The sequence below is a fragment of the Geotrypetes seraphini genome, chromosome 6 (assembly GCF_902459505.1).
Source record: "Geotrypetes seraphini chromosome 6, aGeoSer1.1, whole genome shotgun sequence".
Taxonomy (NCBI): Eukaryota; Metazoa; Chordata; class Amphibia; order Gymnophiona; family Dermophiidae; genus Geotrypetes; species Geotrypetes seraphini.
Window position 1 is genome coordinate 53,554,383 of NC_047089.1, and position 19,983 is coordinate 53,574,365.

The following is a 19,983-nucleotide window of genomic DNA, read 5'->3' on the forward strand; positions in this document are numbered from 1 at the left end:
AACAGAATCTCGAGGCAAGACCTCAGCACCTAGGAATCAGCTGGTGGGAGCCCTGGGCGCCTAGAGTGGAGGCCCATCTCTCTACATCCTTTAGTTGTTCTCTTTAACCCCCCCCCCCCCATTAAGTTCTCTGCAGGGTCATGAGATCTCCGTGTACTTCTCATCCAGCTCTTTTTGAGCCACTTGACACTTGCTATCTGAAGTATCTGACCTGAAAGGTCTTAATTTTGTTAGCAGTCACTTCAGCCTATAGGGTCAGTGAGTTCCAGGTTCTAGCAGCTGATCTACATTACACAAGATTTAATCGTAACAGAGTAGCTTTGCATACATAATTTGTTTCTTCCTAAGGTAGTATTAGAGTTCAATCTACCAAGTTTTCTCAAAATCTCATGCCCATCCCGGTGGAAGCAGTCTGCACTCTGGACTGCAAGAGAACTGTGGCTTTCTATCTAGAGTGGACCAAAGCCCATAGTCCACCCAGCTTTTTGTTTCTTTTGGGTCCAATATTCAGCTTGTGGTGATCAGCATTTTACTGACCATCATTGGTGTTAAACCCAGAAATTCAATGCTGGGCCATGTCCAGGCACCAGAATTGAATGTCAGGATTTTCAGAGCCAGCTAATGCATAGCAGGTTAAATGCAGTGTTCAACACTTAACCAGCTATGGATTATGTAGCAAGATTTATGGTATACTAATCAGTTACATAAACAAGTTACGTGTCTGTTAGTTTTGTCTAGGGAAAACCATAAACGCTGCCAGGTCCAATTTCTTGGTCTATTTATACGACACAAGACCACCGAAATAGCTGATGAGAAATACTTTTATTATGAAAATAGAAAAATATAATTCACAGGTCAGCTGCAATATCTAAATATTGTTCGCAAAATATCTGATTACATACATGAAACTCAGTACATAATTATCACAATACACTTGTTAGATAACTAAGTAGAACTAATTGTTACACACACTAGACAATTCCTTATTATAATAATAATAATCATCCCTGATTAGCAGCAAATGATTACAGTTATCACCAAGGTAGCTTTCCAAACCTTATCCTATATCACAATTGGATATACTTATCTAACACCAGCTGATAAGATAATAAATTCCGTATGCTCACCAGGTGAAATGGAAAACTTTCTTGTCAGCTTTAGGAGACGTAGAAGATCCTTTGTTTATAGGCACACGTACTCGTCAGCCACTGGTAAGGCTATAATTTATTGGCAGCCAAGTTTCCTTGTAGTGATGGAATTCAGAGCTGTTTAGAGTCCGATTCACTCTCTCTCAGGCAGAGAGTCACACGAGGTAACTGTTCAGGTCTTAATTATTAAGAAATAGATGCGTGCAGGACACCTGTGGTAAGATGTGAGCTTCCTCGCATCCCGACACAGACTAATTATTATTAGCACCTTTTCACTCGGACCTCGTCAGATGACTTCATCGGACCAATCCAGAAACAGAACTTAGATGAATAGCCTTTCTGTGTAAGGTCTCATACAGGCTGGGAGACACAGGCGCCGTGAGACAGATAAGAACAGGATAGGAGCATAACTCCCCCAAGAATCACACAGTCTAATTATGAAGACATAGATGGATGTCCTTGAGTAGAATACCATTCTGGTACATACCCAGAATGCATCAGGCAGAAACAGCAAAGATGTGTTCTTCTTTCTCTCTTCTTACAAAGTTCATGCTGGAAATATTTCTTGCAGACAATGTTTCAGGCTTGATGATGTCAGAGAGGCCTAATCTTCAGGTGCTAATAAGGAAACACCCCTACAATTATCACATAAAAATAGAACTGGTTTTTTATGCAGTCCTATTTATACTGTTGCTGTTAACCTGAATATCGACACTTAACCAACCAAGTAATGACTCTGCCCTGGAAGTCCACCGAAATAGCTGATTCAGTTTGGTACTAACTGGTTATTTTCATCAGCACTTACTGGTTAAGTGCCACTGAAAATTAGCACCCCTTTGACTCTAACAGGATTTGGACAGCCATTGGTAAACACATGTTATCCATCTGGCTAGCAGACAGCATTTCCTTCACTTATGCCCAAGCTGAGCTGACTTTAGAAGATCATGTCATGGTTCTTTTTATCAGAGCTATGGCTACATTGGTAGCTCACTTAAAATTAGCCTCCATAAAAGCACTGACATAGTAAGGGTGAGCGGTGCCCCTCCCCCGCCCGTGGCACCTTCCCTTTCCCTGTACCTTTTAAATTTCTCCGGAGTGAGCACTATGCTCACGTTGGTGTTGGCACACCTTTGATGTCATTTTCTAGGTGTGAGTCCCGGAAGTGACAACAGAGAGAGTGCCAATGCCAACACAGGTAGCAACCTCACACCGGGGAAATGTATGGGGGAAGGCAAGGGATGCACATGCATGGCAAAAAGAAGAGCAGGGTGGCAGAGAGGAGGAGGAGTGCTACACCTTTAGGAAGACCACACCCGGGGTAGAGCACCCTCCCCCACACCTCCTTACTACGCCTTCTGCAAAGCTGCAGTATTATGTGGTTTTCAGTCCATACATTCCCATCTTGCTACTGCCTAGAAGAGGGGTAGGCAATCATGGTCCTCAAGGACCAAAACCCGGTCGTGTTTTCAAGATTTCCACAATGAATATGCATGTGATTGATTTGCAAGTTCTGCTTCCATTGTATGCCAATAGATCTCATGCATATACATTATGCACATTTTGAAAACTCAACCTCTCCTAGGAGATGTATTCTATCAGCTTGTATTGTATTAGACTGCTTGATCCTGCATGTCAACTTGGTGGATGCTGCCAAAAACTTATAGTAAAAGTGAACACTGAGCAGCGTCTCCACATGGATGATATCCAAATGAGAGGATATGTCCTTGAATACCTGCATAATGGTTAGAACTACAGCCTTAGCACCCTAAGGTTGTGGGTTCAAACCCCATGCTGCTCCATGTGACCCTGGGCAAGCCACTTAAATCTCCACTGTCACAGGTGAGCCCACCAGGGACATACTGGGAAAATGCGTAAGTACCTGTATATAATCCACTTTGAGTGTGGTTGTAAAACTATAAATAGGCGGTATACAAGTTCCAATCTCTTTCCTTTTCAACTGAGTAACTTTATTTTATCACAAGTAATTTTGAAAAGCTGAAATATTACTGGCTTTTAATAGTTTACTAGTATTTTAGCCCGTTACATTAACGGGTGCTAGAATATATGTCTGTGTGTCTTTATTTCTGTCTCTCTCCCTGGCCCCCTTTGTCTGTCTGTCTTTCTGTGTCTCTCCCTGCCCCTGTGGCTTTCTTTTTTCCTTCTATCTATCTATCTGTCTCTCTCCTTGCCTCCTATGCAGCACCATTTCTCTCCCACCACTTCCCTGTGTGCATGCATGTGCCCAGGCGGTAAGTAATGGACAGGCTGATCGGGTTAAGTTGCATAGTTTTTTGAATCAGTAGGGATTGGTCATTCTGTACATGTGTTACATCCAGATCTTAAGGACTTCACTTATCATTCTTCTAAACAGTTGTTTGGCATTTTTGGGGCAGGTGTTGGAGGTTTCTATTCAAGCTGACACGTGGTGGGATTGTGTCTCCCTTTTTTTTAGTTTTATCCTGTTAGTCTTGGGTTTGAGGTCTTAGAAGTTGGCACTTAATTATTTTTACTGTTGCTCTTGTCCGCTGTGGCCGACAGCCATCACGGCCGACATCCGCCTCGGGGGGGCGGGGGGGGTATTCTGGCGCATGCGCACTCCTACCTGCAGTGCCCTACAGCGCACGGAAAACGGAACACGCAGATGGGAGTGCGCATGCGCGAGTAGCCTTTTATTATATTAGATTACTATTACTATAACCTGTGCAAACATTATAATGATGTTCTAAGAATAGTTTATTTTCAAGCAGAATTTGAAATTCTAGAAAGTATTGACTGTTTTTATTAATAGCATACTTTTTTCTTCAATTCTGCCTCTGTTTTCACCAAACAGTTTAAGATTTAGTAATTTTTTCCTGACTTCATTATCATCTTGAAACAATCATTATGAGTCCCCTTCCTTTTCAAAGATAACATCTCCTTTCAGTAGTGTGCATGTCTTTGACTCTCATAATTTCTTAACTTAATTACTCCTAATCTCTCCTGACTGATATTCTAAATCTCTTTTGATTCATAAAGAATTTGGCTGTAAAAACTGAATTTGGCCTAGTTTCATACTTCTCTGATTTTTAAACTTCACGGGCTTCCAGGTTTTGTCTGCATCCATTTCAAAAGTCTGTTTGATTTTAAAGCTGTCCATGCTTTTTGTTTCTTTTACCTCTCAACATCTGTTTTTCACTACCTCCCTTTATCTGTCTTAGATCCCCGCGCAAAATACTTTGGTTTCTACTAAGCCTCAGTGTGCTCAGTTCAGATTCCATTTTCCCCTTTTGACTACTTTGTAGTCAAACTAAGTCCCTTTTTCCCTTGTTCATCAACTGCCATCACAGTTTTCTCCATACTATTTGGTTCTTAAACCAACATCACTAAACCTAGACACTGTTCACAGAAGTTAACAAACAAGCAGGGCAGGATTAATTTGTCGAGGGCCCCTAGGCACACAAGTACACTGGGCCCCCCACCCCATCTTGCCCCGCCCTGCTGTGCCCACACCCCACCATGCCCCACCCCCATTTATTTACCCATTTTCTTTTTTTTTTAAGTTCAAAATTTTTATTGAGATTTTAACATCACAAAAACATATGTGCTTTACAAATGATACAAAGCATAAAATATAATAGATTGCAGCTAGAAAAACATATTTATCTCACCACATTGCATCTGAGGTCATACAAACAAGGCAGAAACATAATATGTAAACACAAAAGTGAGGTAACCCTAAAAAGGAACAGTTACCATAACAAAAACAAGAATGATCAGTTATGTGTCACGGATAAACTAATCTAGAAATTTCCAGTGTGATGTGACAGAAGAAACATGTGAAGACATCCCAGTGATAAGGCGCTTTTCATAAGCAAATTGTTCATATTTATTGTAGAGGCAGAGCAAATTCCACCAGAAAGTGTAATTCGAGGAGGCTGATTTCCAGTTCTTCAGAATGTGCATGATAGCGGTTGCAAACATTGAGTCAATCAGTTTTGGAGGACAATCTGAGTTAGTGAAACAAGAATGTTGGGAACGAAGGCTCACCATGTCAGTTAAATCTAAGGAACAAGCTGTGACATCCTTTATAGAAGACCAAATGTGAGACCAAAAAGATTGGAGAGTGCAGCAATAAAAGAGCATATGATTAAGAGTCCCATCCGCCGTTAAACAATGGCAACATTTAGTCTGGTCACAATTTAGCCTTCCACATTCGGAAGGGAGTCAATATGGCCTGCCAAATGACAAAATACAGAGATTGGGCCACTCTGGATGAAAAAAGCGGCCGATTGGTTTTGGACCAGAACAGAGGCCAGTCAATATTTGAAACTGGAGTGTGCAGTTCTCGTGGGACTTGCGAGAACTGATTGCAGCCATTCAGAAAACAGCGCAGGCCCAAGCGAGAGCGTGGAAAACTTTGCTCCTGACCGCCGCGCTCTTCTGACCTCCATGCCGCTGGCTGGGAAATAAGAAGAGGAGACAGCTAGCGAGCGTGGAAGGGATTTTAAAAGGTACCGGAGGGGGGGGGGGAATGTTTAAAATAGCAAGACAGCCGTCGAGGGAGGGAGGGATTTTTAAAGATTCAGGAGGTATGATTAAAAAAGGTACGGGGGGCATGGGGGATGATTTAAGGTACTGGGGGGGGGTACGTGGGAGGTATGGGGGATAACTTAGGGTACGTGAGGGGTATGGGGCCTGCCTGCCTGTCACTAGGCCACTAGGCTAGCCTACCTGTCACTAGGCCACAAGGCCAGCCTGCCACTAGGCCTGCCTGCCTGTCACTAGGCCTGCCTGCCTGCCTTGTTCCCTGTCCCTGCCCGCCCTATGCCCTTTACCAGCCTACCACTGGACCACCAGAGGGGGGACAGGATACAGAGCCTGGCAGGGAGGGGGAACAGGGTGCAGAGCCTGACAAGGAGTATGGGGTTGGGTACAGAGCCTGGCAGGGAGAATTTGGTTCAGAATGTTTTTTTTCTTGTTTCCCTCCTCTAAATCTAGGGTGCGTCTTATGGAGCAAAAAATACGGTATATGTTAAGAAAGAACTAAGAAAACTGGAGGAGAAAAAAAAAAGAAGCTTGTAATTGTAGGAGGACTATTTCTGGTTACAAATAATGAAGCTGCGGGACCTGATATTTAGACTGTGGGAGGTAGCCCAGCTATCTCCCATGGTTGGCGGCAAGCCTGGAAATTCAATACTGGGCCATATCCATCACAGAATTTCTGGGTTTTTTTTTTTTTGGGGACAGCTAGAAACATAGCTGGTTAAGCCTTTATTCATCAGCTGACTGGCTAACTTACAGCAGCCAAAGATAGACCTACTATTTATGAGGATCTATCAGGCCACTAACTTAGCCAATCAGCCAATGAATATTGGCACTTAAAGGCTATGTTGCACAACATAGCAGGTGACAGGGCTAACCACTAACTGTGAATATTCAGTGGAGAATAGGCTATCTCCCTCTGAATATTTGTGGATAAGCTGGCTTAGTGCTATTTAACCGTCCAGGAGCCATTTTTGGCTATTTAAATAGAGCTGAATATCAGGTGGAATGTCTCTCTTTGGATTTAGCTCACACTTTTCTGGTTGTGCAAAGTGAGTTACATTCAGGTATGATAGGTATTTTCTTATCCCCTTAAGGCTCACAATAAGTTTGTACTTGAGAATGTCTAGACTGCCAGGATGTCTAACTTTATACCCCATTTTCAACCACAAAACTGTCTGTCAGAAACATCCAAATCAGCACTGTTTAGACATGGGAGGGGCCAGCATTGTAATGGACTGGCTACATAGACATGCCAACAGAACGGTTGGACATCTTAGAGGACGCTGCTGTGAACTTCATTGAAAGTGTGCCACATATACATCTCACTATAACCCCCTTATAATTTATGGTCAGTCCTCCAAAACTACCTTTCTACCACCCCTATAGCCTTTATTGCTGCAGGTGGCACCTTATGATAGATTTGGTAGATTTTGAAGGGCTCATAGTTTCCACCATAAATGTAGTGGCTAGAGTGGCTTATGGACCTGGCTCCTCCTCTCTATGGTTTACTAGCCTGCCCAGCTGGCTACGTAAGACACCTACTTGGCTTCCCTATACCAGATGCTGCTATTCTAGAGGTAGGTATGGACTGTTTAATTTGGATGTTTAGAGAGTTGGAGGGAGTCTGTAGCCACTGGGGAAATGTGGAGGAGTCATTACTTAATTCCTCCAGTAGTCATCTAGTCTTTTTGGGTACCTTTTTGACACTTAGATTCTTCTAAAACAGGTCTAGCCTAAAACGTCCAAGTTCCATCCAGGATGTATTGTACAATGTTTGACTATAGCCGCAAGACAGCCAAGTCTAAACCGCCCTAAAGCCTGCACTTCTAACATGCCCCTTTACTAATTGACCATACCGGAGAGAAAACATCCTGCAAAATGTCTAACTTTTTTGTTTCAAAAATCAGCACTTGAACTTTGTAGTGAGAAAAACATCCACATGCCGACTTATTCGGGTTTTTGGACATTTTGCAGTTTTAAAAATGTCCCTAATAGTAATTGAGATAGCTGCAATATTCAGATGAAATGTTTTTTTTAGGTTAAAAATAAAATGTTCCCCCAGTTTAAACAATTTAGATAAATATGTGGAGGGGCATTTTCAAAAGCATATCCAAGTCAGACTTGGGATGGCCTGCTCATAACATCCAAAAAAGTCCATCTCACAGCCATTTTTTAACAAGAAATAAGTTGGGTTTCCTGTTCAAAAATATGTGACAGCATCCAAAACCCAGCTATTTTATAAATTGAAATTGCCAAATTATGAACACCCAAAAACCAGGGACTATTGCAACACGCTACTAGTAGGCTTACCTGTAAAAAAAATCTCCTGTCTCCAAGACATGCAAAACGCTGCAATCCAACTCCTGAAAATCCTGGGCTTCCACGACCACATCACCCCTGCACTAAGATCCATGTACTGGCTGCCTCTCCGAAAACGATGTGACTTTAAAGCCATGGTTCTAGCTTTCCACAAGATGGCACCAAGCTACATAGCATCAAAACTACAAATTTATGTCCCCAACCAATCACTGAGATCCCAAGCAGAAAAACGGCTAGCCATTCCACCCAGTCGCTCACTCACATCTGAAACAGCCCGGAAATGCTCTTATTCCCATTTCATACCCAGATTATGGCACACCATCCCCCCCAACTGTCAGATCTTTAAACAATCTATGGAACTTCAGGAAGGCCATGAAAACTTTCCTCTTTACAAGCCCAGCTCCTTAGCTTACATCTGCATCCCTGACTGACCTTTACGTCGGACCACTGGACCAAAAACCCACCATTCTTCAATGACGCACAAACCTGCAAAGCTATTTTACCTTATGTTAGGCTATGTCCATATGGAAAATGATGTAATTTAAACCACCATAGGCTATGTCTTCTTGGAAAATACTGCAATTTTTAAAACATCCTATGTCCACTGTCTATATCTCCAAATCTTTATGTTATGACTATACTGTAAAAGCTGAAATTTATACACCAAGTTTGTTTTTCCCACCAAAGTTTACTTATACTGTGAATGTAATCTTGTAACCCGTTCTGGTCTCCTTTGGGAGGATGGGCTAAATAAATGAATAAATAAATAATCAAATTAATAGGATATCTCCCTGGCAGCATTTTTTTTTCCAAAAATGGCCACACAGACATCTTTGCAGAGTAGAACAGCAGTCTAGTAGTCAGTGCAATGGCCTGTAAACAAGGGCAACCAGGTTCATATTCCCCTACGACTCTCATTTTAAAGGCTGAGCCCTCCAGGAACAATAAAAATATTTGCTGTATCTGACTGTGTACCACCTCAATAGCGTCAGGCTTGTATGTGCCATTAATATTTAGATACAATAGGTATATGTCTATTTCTGAAAGGCTCACAATTTAAAAAGGGGAAAAAAGAGAGATAAAGTAGGAATTTAACCTGGGGCCCCTGATACCTGATTATATCATAGAGCCTGGTCTTTTTTTTTAATTTCACTTTCATGGGGAGAGGGAGGGGACAGCAAACACTGGAGGATTCATGCCTTAATCTCTAGTGGTCAGCTGCTCAATCAGAGAACCTTTTTGTACCCTGAATATGACTAATACAGGTCTAAATAAAAATGTCCTCCTTAGGCTTTGACATTTCTTCCCAATTTTTGGCCCTCCCTAGATCTGCCCAAAACACATTCAGATTACATTCCCTTTTTATTCAGGCAAATTGCAGTGTAGGATGTCCAGATTCTGCCATCCTAAAATCGCAATTTGGATGTTTTGAGTAGATAGACTTCTTGGGCCATTTTGAGACCTCTATGTGCTTTGAAAATGAGCCCCATAATCACCAGGGGTGAACTCTGTCAACATACAGTATATTGTGGAGGGGACTCAGTGGCGTACCTAGCATATGTGATACCCGGGGCCCATCATTTTTTGGCACCCGCACTCCCTTCTGTACGAAAAACATGATTTTTAGAAACAAGCCACACGTCACACATGAGTACCAAGGAAAAGGCAGGATCTTACATACTGCAATGAGCAGTACAACATCAATACACCCATTGTAAAACTAAACAAGCCAGACTAGTACAGATCAATCCTACACCATCAATCCTAACAGAAAACCATGTCTTTCGAACACACAGAACACAGAAAACACCTTCGCCTAATATGGAATATGTCATCACAAACTAACCCCTCCCCCTTTTACAAAACTGTAGTGTGGATTTTAGCCACAGTGTAACAGCTCTGACGCTCATAGAATTCTGAGGATCAGAGCTGCTACCACCACGTCTGGCGCTAAAAAACGCTCCACAGTTTTGTAAAAGGGGGGATAAAATAGAAATACATAGACAAAGGTTAAATTAAACCAGCAAGAAGCTGGACTCTATATACAATGCAACACCACAGAAACAGTGACACGTCTCCTAAAGCAATAAATAAATAGAAAATTTTTGTTCTACCTTTTGTCTTCTCTGGTTTCTGCTTTCCTCATCTTCTCATTCAATTCCTTTCATCCATTGTCTCTCTTCTCTCTGCGTCTTCCATTTGCTCTGTTACTGTGCCTCTCCCTTTCTTCCCCCTTCCAAATTGGTCAGGCACCCATCTTCTTCCCTCTGCTCCCCCCATAGTCTGGCATCTCTGTCTTCTTCCCTGCCAGCGTCTTCTCCCCACTCTCTCTTCCCCATGTGCTTTCAGTGTCCTTCTCCCCCCTCTGTCTTCTCCATGTCCTTTTAGCGTCCTTCTCCCCCCTCTGTCTTTCCCATGTGCTTTCAGCGTCCTCCCCCCCTCTGTCTTCCCCATGCCCTTTTAGCGTCCTTCTCCCCCACTCTGTCTTCCCCATGTGCTTTCAGCGTCCTTCTCTCCCCCTCTGTCTTCCCCATGAGCTTTCAGCATCCTTCTCCCCCCCACCTCCTCTGTCTTCCCCATGTGCTCTCAGCATCCTTCTCCCCCCTCTGTTTTACCCATTTCCCTTCAGCGTCTTTTCCTCTCCACCCCACCTTTCTTCCCTTTCTCCCTCCCTGCCCCTTACCTTTGTGGCGCTTTCTTCCCCCCCCCCCCGGACAACAGGTCCGGTCCGACAAACGTCCCTGCCCTGTGACCGGCGACGTCTAAACTGCCTTCATACAGCAGCCAGCTACTGTATGGCTGCCGTAAAGGTCGTCTCTGATGCAACTTCCGGTTGTGTCAGATGACCTTTATGGCAACCACACACAACTCCAGCTGCTTTAAGAAGGTAATTTAGACTCGCGGCTACGAGGTAAGGGGCAGGGAGGGAGAAAGGGAGCTGTTTCAAATTCACCGCTGAATTTTCTGGACCTGGCCGGCTGTGAACCCCCCCTAAGCCTGCACCCGGGGCGGACCCCCCCCCCTGCACCCCATTGGTACGCCACTGAGGGGTTGTTAAAGGGGGGAGGCTTCCAGGGGATGGGAGGGATAGCAGATCTATGGTATTACTTTTCTGTTTTTGTTTATCTTATGGGGGTTTTATTGTGTGGGATACTTTGTTGCTGGTCCTTGGTAGGGGGGTGGGGTAAGGGGGGCTTGGGGTTTTTGGGAGGGTTCTTTATTCTTCTTTGTGAAGCTGTATAGCACTTTGGTATTCTATTGCTGTTCCCCCTTTTGGGGTGTTGACTTGTGGTCTGTTTGACGGCTTTTGCTTCTTTTTGTGATGTGCTTCACTTTCAATAAATAAACAATTACAAAAAAAAAAAACAACAACATACAGTATATTCAGCTTTTCTGCACATCTACTTTATGGAACATCCTTATGTATATACATACATTTTAAATGCCACTGCCAATGTTTATAAAGACATTCTTGCCACCATGGCTAAATAAAATCAATATCTGCTGAAAGAAGCTTGGAGGTTTTTACTAGATTTCCCTTAATATCATGCTAGTAAAATTGTGGTGTATCACATTTTAACAAACATATGTGTTTATATGTGTTTATTTGTTTTGGAGTACAATTTTACATTTATTACAAATATTCAAATTTTTGTGATATGTACTGTATCATGGGTGTTAATGTTATGGAGCTTAGCTAGGATAACAATTAGGAACATTTATTTATTTGAAACATTTATATTCCATGCGATCAGTCAGTTTCTAGGTGGATTACAGATACAGAACATGGGCTTCTGATTCATTACAGGGGAAAGTTTCAGTATGAAAATAAATTGTAATGGAAGACAATATTATGATATTCAATAGACTAATTGTGAAAAAAAATGTATATTCCATATTATTCTAAGGCCAACCGCAGGAGATGCTAAGAATAATTGATTATAGTGATTTTACCAGATTTTAAGTGTTTATTTTGTTGTTTGCTAATGAAACTACTAATTTACAGAACTGTCAAACAGAAATAAAATTATTGTTGAGCACTTTGGCAGTCTCAAATATTACGCATTGAAGCTGGCAGCCATTTTTGAACTGAAATGCATTAAATTAAATATTTTTTTTGTGATTTTTCTTATAATCGTATAAGCATTAACATTAGTTTAGCACCTAGAAAATGTATTGTAATCTGAAGATAGACATGTATTTTAATAATTTCTATTAGCTGAATGCTATAGTATTGTCCAAGGGCTATGTTATTGGACGATAATCATTTATCAGAAGAATTGCCACATGCTGTAATAATTTTGCAACTTTAATTCAACATTGTTAATAATGAATACCAGTGCAATTTTCTCAGATTGCTGGGGGCAGTGGGGAATTATTGCAATGAATATTTCAACATGTTATTTAATCATGGTTCCACAAAATTCAAGTGGGCAATATTTTATATTTCCAAGTTGAATGTTCTGAGGAACTGTGGCCATTAAGTGGCAAAGTATTTATACTGAGGATCATTCTATGATTTACAAGACTTGTTAAAAACACTGCAGAAAAAGCTGTGCCATTAATTCTTGTAATTTGATGCTGCATTTGTTAATGGACTCTCTAATAAAAATTATAGTAGTAAACAAGGCATGTAAATAAAGAGGTTTAAGTCCCTAACCTAAGTAAAATGAAGGTAATATTTTAGAAAAATTGTCTTTTTATGTTGTATATTTCTGTACTTGTACTTACCAAACCTTTATATGTAATAACTGCTTTGAAATTTTCCATACTCACCAAATTATAAATCATTAAGATACAGCATACAGTAAATCTTCTGTATGTTTATTTTCATAGCCAACTGCATGATTTCTGGCGCTTGGATTACTGGGAAGATGATCTACGTCGCCGGCGGCGATTTGTTCGCAATGCATTTGGATCCACTCATTCTGAAGCCATGTTGAAAGCTGCAGTGGAATACGGTCAGTTCTCATATGTTTTCCTATTTTAAAGGTTTTTCACATGTATCTTTGTTTTTAAAATGAAAATAAATATTATTTTACTGTCAATCGTTTCAGTACCTTAAGGGGGTAATTTTATAAGGTGCCTAAACTGGAAAAGCGTATAAGTGCAGTTGTCGCACATATTTTATAAAGGCACATGGGGCTGAATTATACAAATGGCACTGATATCGGTGGCCATAAAAAAAAAAAAAAAACGCCAATCACTTCAATCATGCAATGGCATTATATGTAGAATTGCGGCTCTAATAGAATATGTATGTATGATGGATTTTTTTAAAGAATAATTTTAATTTGTATTAGTTAATTTTATTATTGATATTTGTCATAGAATTTTATGTAATGAAAAAAAAAGTTCCCTTTTCTCCTTCCTTTTCTATTTTTGAATGGAGTTCTTTTCTAAATTGCTTTGTAATATATATTGTAATATATTGTAATATATATTGTAAACCACTTGGATCCATTTTGGCAATTATGCAGTATATAAAGTTTTTAATAAATATAAACACAGCATTAAAAAAATGTTTCCCAAAATATCAGATCCTTAGTTGCAATAGTCAGTGAGCTGGACCCCCTTATTTTACTGAGTACTGGTAGCATCATGAACATCAGTGAATAAAATGTTAAATTTAGCTGCTTATAAACTCTGTGATATCGTTCCTCCTTCCTTCCTTTCCATTCCTGCTTCCTTCCCTTCCCCCTTCTGTGATCTGGCATCACAGTCCCTCCCCTTCACTTTCCTTTTCCTTCTTTATTCTTATCCTTTCCTTCCCATCGCCACAGTCCAGCATCTCTGTAGTGCTCCCCTGCCCCGACCCCAAGTAGAATCAGGTGTTTTTTCACCCTTTTTTTTCCAATGCTGCATTCTTTGTGCTACAAGTAGAGTGAGTGAAATAAACACACCATCTTCGGCTGCTCCAAAAGCTATCCCTTTGTTTTCTACTGTGGGGACAGGAAAGCTGTAGCAAATGCAAAGCTTCCGGGGTCACTGAAGGCAGCATATTTACTTCATTCACACTGCCCACAGTCCAAAGAGTACAGCGGGGGGGGGGGGGGGAGGGGATGCTGATCTGCACAGGCTTTCACAGGCCGCCCCAGAAGTATTGGAAGGCTGCCATTGGATTACAGGCCTTACAGTGAAGACCACTGCCCATTACAAAGATGCTGTCTATATTCTACAATTTGAAGATCATGCAATACACTCCCATTTAAGGACGAGTACCGAAAATGTAATAATGCCAATATCAGCAGAGCAATGGAAGGAATGAAAGAATACATCTAAGATGATATAGAGGGGCATTTTTGATATGACATCTAATTCTAAGTTTGGTCATTTTGCAGAACATGCACAGAAATCCAGTAGCGAATGTGACCATTTTTGAAACAGTAAAACGACTATCTTTTTGTTTTGAAAATGACCATTTCTCAGTTATGCTTGTCCTCAATGCATCTATCTTTTTGAACCATTTTTTGAAAAAAAAAAATCATCCCCCCTCCCTCATACACACACACAAAACAAGCCATTGAGATGTTGGAGAGGTTAGCATATTTGTTAGACTGGCCACAAAGACATCCCAGCAGAGCAGCGTGGCAGCTTATGGGCACTTCAGTGAACTTCACATTAAAAAAGCCCAGGTAGATATCTCGCCATAACCCCCTTGGGTCATTCCATGCCAAGTAGTCTAATGGTCCCTAACATTATGTTTCAGATTTTGTTCAAAATTTGCACAAAGATTAGTCAAGGTACTAAGATAATTTTCCTAAGATTTTAGATTCCTAACTGCAATAGTCACTGAGCTAGACCCACTTATTTGGCAGGATGTTGGCAGCATTGTGCACAGTGATGAATATCATGTTTAGATGCTTGTAAAATTGAGAAGAATTTGAAGAGTGCTAATTTTTGGTAGTCCAGCATAATTTTTTATGCTAGTTGCAATGATGCTAGTATGAGCATCATGGATACAAAATTTCACCTGAAAATTTGCTGAGTGGTTTGCTCATTTGGAAACCAGTAGTGACAAAGCAACCATGGACCAATGCAACACCTATTGTGTGATATGTGCACACAAAATACCCCACACTTTTAAGCAAATTTATATTTCAGTAAGGGTTGCATTGCAAAACAAATAAATATAAATCATGTAGAGTAGTATTTCCTCTTTCAGATGGTACTAGTTTAAAAAAAAGATTCAGGCAGACTCCTTTTTTATAACTGACCCTGAAAATTGACAAATTTCAGCTGTTGTGTCAATGGTGCAAAATTTGAAGGGACATTCTATACAGCTATTCATACTGAATTGCTGCAAATTTAATAGTGTAGTGTCTAGTATAAGGATAATCTATGATAAAAATCTGAAGTCTGTATCTACTTTTACTCTGGAGCTATATTAGCTGATAAATTGGTCAAAATCTGTTACAACAAACTGTAACAGTTTTAACGCACATTTTGAGCAAAGTTTTTAAGTGGGCTTTTACATCCATGATGCTCATACTAGTACCTGTCATTAGTAAATCCATACTCAAACGTTGCCCAGATCAGGGCACCATGAACCTTCTGCATTGGCGGGGTATCAAATGAATAATAAACATAAACATTGCATCCCATTGACTATGCTGACCATGGTTCTCTCTTCTGCAGCTCACTGTTTGAGAACCCATCACACTTCATCTGTTTCCCACATTACTCACACAGAACGCAAGCTCTCTCCTCCATTCCAATCTAAATTTTTTAATACCCACAGCATGGTATCTCTGAACGGGTAGATGCCTTCACCCTGTCTGCTCCAGTTTCAGCTATCACTGAATATTTTCCACCCAGTGATATTACCGTTTCAAATTGACTCATTTCACTGTGACATTCATTCGCTGGCCCTCATCCCTTGTCCTCTTCTGTTCATTCTACTTCACCTTTCCAATTCTGGCCTAAAGATTAACTCAGTATGTGTTCATCTCAGTGCATCAGTTCTTTTCATTCTCCATTGGAAAAGAAACCATTGTCTGTGCATCCCTTGGTTTCCAGATTAATGGAAGGTCTATCATAATAAGCCTCCTCTTAAATCTCCTGCTATGGCCTGGGACATCAATATTGTATCTCTGTACTTAAGAAGTCTTCCTTTGAACCACTCTCGACTTGATCACTCATATGTCTTACATGGAAAGTGATATTTCTCGTAGCCCTTACCTCTGTATGGGTTAATGGACTTCAGGCACTTGTATCGGATCTACCCTACACAAGATTTTACCATGGCAGAGTTGTTCTCCAGAGACATCTGAAATTCCTCCCAGAGGTCATCTCCGAGTTTTATCTCAATCAGTCCATAATTCTAACTGTCTTTTTCCCAAGACCACATTCTCACCCTGATGAAGCTGCTTTCCACACTTTGGATTGTAAACTTGCTCTAGCATATTACTTGAATCACACTAAGCCTCATAGAACTGCCACAAAATTCTTTGTATCAGTTGACCCTAATGGAGTTCCTGTTACCAAGAGAACCACTTGGCTAGCAGACTGTATCTCTTCTGCTTATACTCGTACTGGACTATTGCTAGAAGGTTGGGTTACAGCTCACAATGTACAAGTTATGGTGACTTCAGTAGCCCATTTTTGTTCCACTCCTATTGAGGACATCTGCAAAGCGGCCACTTGGTCCTCAGTACACATCTTCACTTTGCACTACTATTTGGAACAGCACTCTAGAAGGGACAGTATATTTGGTCAAGTGGTTCTGAAAAATTTAATTTCTTCCTAGATGACAACTTTCTCTCGAGTCCTTCTGGGTTTCACCAGCTTTATTCTTGTTCACCCTTTTCATAGAGGCATGATCCTAGCAGTGAGTATATTATATCTTCTTGTCCTCAGAGACAAACAAAGTTAGTTAACTGTAGCAGATGTTCTCCAAGGACAGCAGGTTTATAGTATTCTCACAACCCCTTCCTCTCCCCTAATTGGCTTCATAGCTTTGTTACTAAACTGCAGGTCTCATGAGCTGACATTGGATGGGAAGGCGCCAGTGTATGGGCAGTGCTAAAATTTGAAACATAGAAACATGATGGCAGATAAAGGCCAAATGGCCCATCCAGTCTGTCCATTCAAAGCATTCACTATCTCCTCCTCTCCCTAAGAGATTCCACATGCCTGTACCACACTTTCTTGAATTCAGGCACAATCTTTGTCTCCACCACCTCTACCAGGAGATTATTCCACATATCTACCACCCTTTATGCAAAGAAGTATTTCCACATATTATTCCTGAGCCTATCCCTTTTAACTTCATCCAATCTTTCAACTGAAAGAGACTGCCCTCATGAAAGACACATGCCCTCATTTATGCCAAGTAGGTATTTAAATGTGTCTATCATATCTCCCCTCTCCTGCCTTTCCTCCAAAGTATACATATTGAGATATTTAAGTCTATCCCCATACGCCTTATAGTGAAGAAACCAATCATTTTAGTAGCCCTCCTCTAGGCATCCTGTTTATATCTTTTTGAAGATGCAGTCTCCAGAATTGTACACAATATTCAAAATGAGGTTTCACTAGAATCTTATAGGGGGGCATTAATACCTCCTTTTTCCTATTGGCCATACTTCCCCCTTTGCACCCTAGCATTCTTATAACTTTCACCATCGCCTTTTCAACCTGTTTGGTGATCTTAACATCATCACATACTATCATACCCAAGTCCTGTTCCTCTTTTATACACAAAAGTTCTTCATTCCCGGTCTTCGTTGGGAGTGTTACCTCCTTGCCTTTGAATATTTTGACGAGAGTCTTCATTGAAGAATGGCCAAGTGCTATTCTGTAAAGTATTTACTCCCTGCTAGTTGCTTCTTTGTTTATAAAAGAGCCCAGGAGATTGCCCAAACTCTTGTCTATGCTTTCATCACCTCCTACTTAAACTACTACAGTCTAGCCTTCACATGTCTCCTACTGAACTATCTCATCAGGTAAGTCACTTATATTTGTGCCCCTCTAATGCCAACTCCACTTTTCCTTCCACTTTGATGCACCATATTCCTGAAATAGACTTCTGAGTTGGTATGTCATACTTCATTTCTAGACTTATTAAAATACAGGCTACAGCCACTTCCTTTTGAGGCTGATTTTAAATCTTAACCCCATATTTCCCTATTTAATATCCATATTTCATTCCAGTAATAAATGAAACACCCTAGTCTTTTTTTGTCCTGTTTGTATCTTGAATGGATTGTAAGCTGTGTTGTGTGTGTGTACTATAGAAATAATTAGTAGTAATAATAGTGTTAGTATATATATTTTTAAATTGAAGAGATTTTCAGTTGATTCTGCCAGTATCCCTTTTGACCCATATTGCATTGATACCCAAACTCTGATTTTATAAAGTGAGTGTATGGATGTCTAAAATCACAGTATGTCCTTATGGCAAGGTGGCTTGCTCTGGGTGTGACTAGGGAAGAGCCAAAATATGGAGGTTCAACTCCAACTTTAGAAGGGAAAAGTCATCTGTGCTCAAAAAAGATGATCATTGTTATTTATATCTGGTACTTGGCACATCCAGGTTACAGAAAGATGCTCTGATTGAGCAGCTTTCCACTGTAGAGATTAAGGTAAATCACCTCCTTAATCTCCCAGTGATTGCTGTCCCCTTCTTTCCCCCAAATGTGAAACTAGCAACAGCTTCTGGATTTTATGACAGCTTTAGGAACTATGAATGTTCATGTTTCTAAGGTGGGAGGAAGCTCAGGATGATGATGAGTAGAGTATGTCGTAAATCTAGGGTAGATGCAGGGCACAACCCCTTCATTTACCACACATATTTTACACTTACTGTGCAGTAATAGCGAAAATTAATGTATAGTAAGTGCCAAAATAGCCTTAAATAGCATCTCCTAAAGTCACTCTCTAAATTCTATCACATTTCCTTTTACCTTTTTATTGTATTCTATTAAGGATATGTTTTAAATAATTATTTCATTTTATTGGTGATTTGTTTTGAGTAATCTGTTTTCCAAGGAAAATTCAGGATTAAGCATAAACAAAATTCACCTTTCGTGTCTAAAACTAACTGCAAATATATTGCATCTATTTGAAAATCTAAACTCTCTCTTAGCAGACCTTTTCAATATAAAAAGTGCATTTCATTTTCACCTCTTGCTATAATAACCTTTTCAATGTTACTGGCAGTTCACATAATCAGACTATATTGGAGCTGGGCAGGCATGAAATAGAAATTACATTAATATTGATTCTGTTTTTCACTTGCAAGTGTCCTTGATATCCTTTAACTGTTCCCCCCACACACATACACACCTTTTTACTGCACAGGTCCTGGTCCTGGACCTGTTTGGCTGCCGCATGAGCGGACTGCTGGGCACGATGGACCTCAGGTCTGACCCAGCGGAGGCACTGCTTATGTTCTTATGTACTAAACTGCAATAGTGGTTATTAGCTCAAGGAGCTGTGCTGAATGCTCTGCGCTGCTCCCGATGATCATAGGAACTCTATGAGCATTGGGAGCAGCATGGAGCATTCAGCGCAGTTCCCTGCGCTAAAAAACACTATTGCAGTTTAGTAAAGAGGGGGTGTTAAGTAGTAGTTTTTCTTATTATAATTATAGTACTTTTGAAAAATATTTTAAGAATGAGTTCTGAATTTTACCTTTATTGACTCAAAACATTTGTCTGATATTTTAATTATATATTTTAATTATGTTCTTAGCAGTTGTATGGAACTAATTCCATGTCAAATAGCTAATTATAATTAAAATATTTTAGAGTCATTTTTTAAAATATGGACTAGTATCAAAGTAATTGTTTACTTTTTAACATAAATGGCATGCAGTGTGGCAAGGGTATGAAACCCTGCCACTTCCTCTGCTTGACACTGCTTCTCAGACTTGGAATAAACCTCAGGAAAGCCCAGCACTCCTCCCTCCTGGCTAAATTGTTTCACAACCAGGGCTGTGGAGTCAGTAGATAAATGTACCGACTCCTCAGTTTTTTGTACTTCATAC

At 40.5% G+C, this 19,983-nt stretch overlaps 1 protein-coding gene across 1 annotated transcript in view; it reads left to right on the forward strand.

The window, feature by feature from the left end:
- NBEA (neurobeachin) overlaps nt 1-19,983 on the forward strand; it is an 812,633-nt gene that overhangs the window by 395,745 nt on the left and 396,905 nt on the right. The window contains 1 exon segment of the mRNA XM_033948014.1: nt 12,828-12,952. Within this exon segment, the coding sequence (XP_033803905.1) occupies nt 12,828-12,952 (125 nt within the window).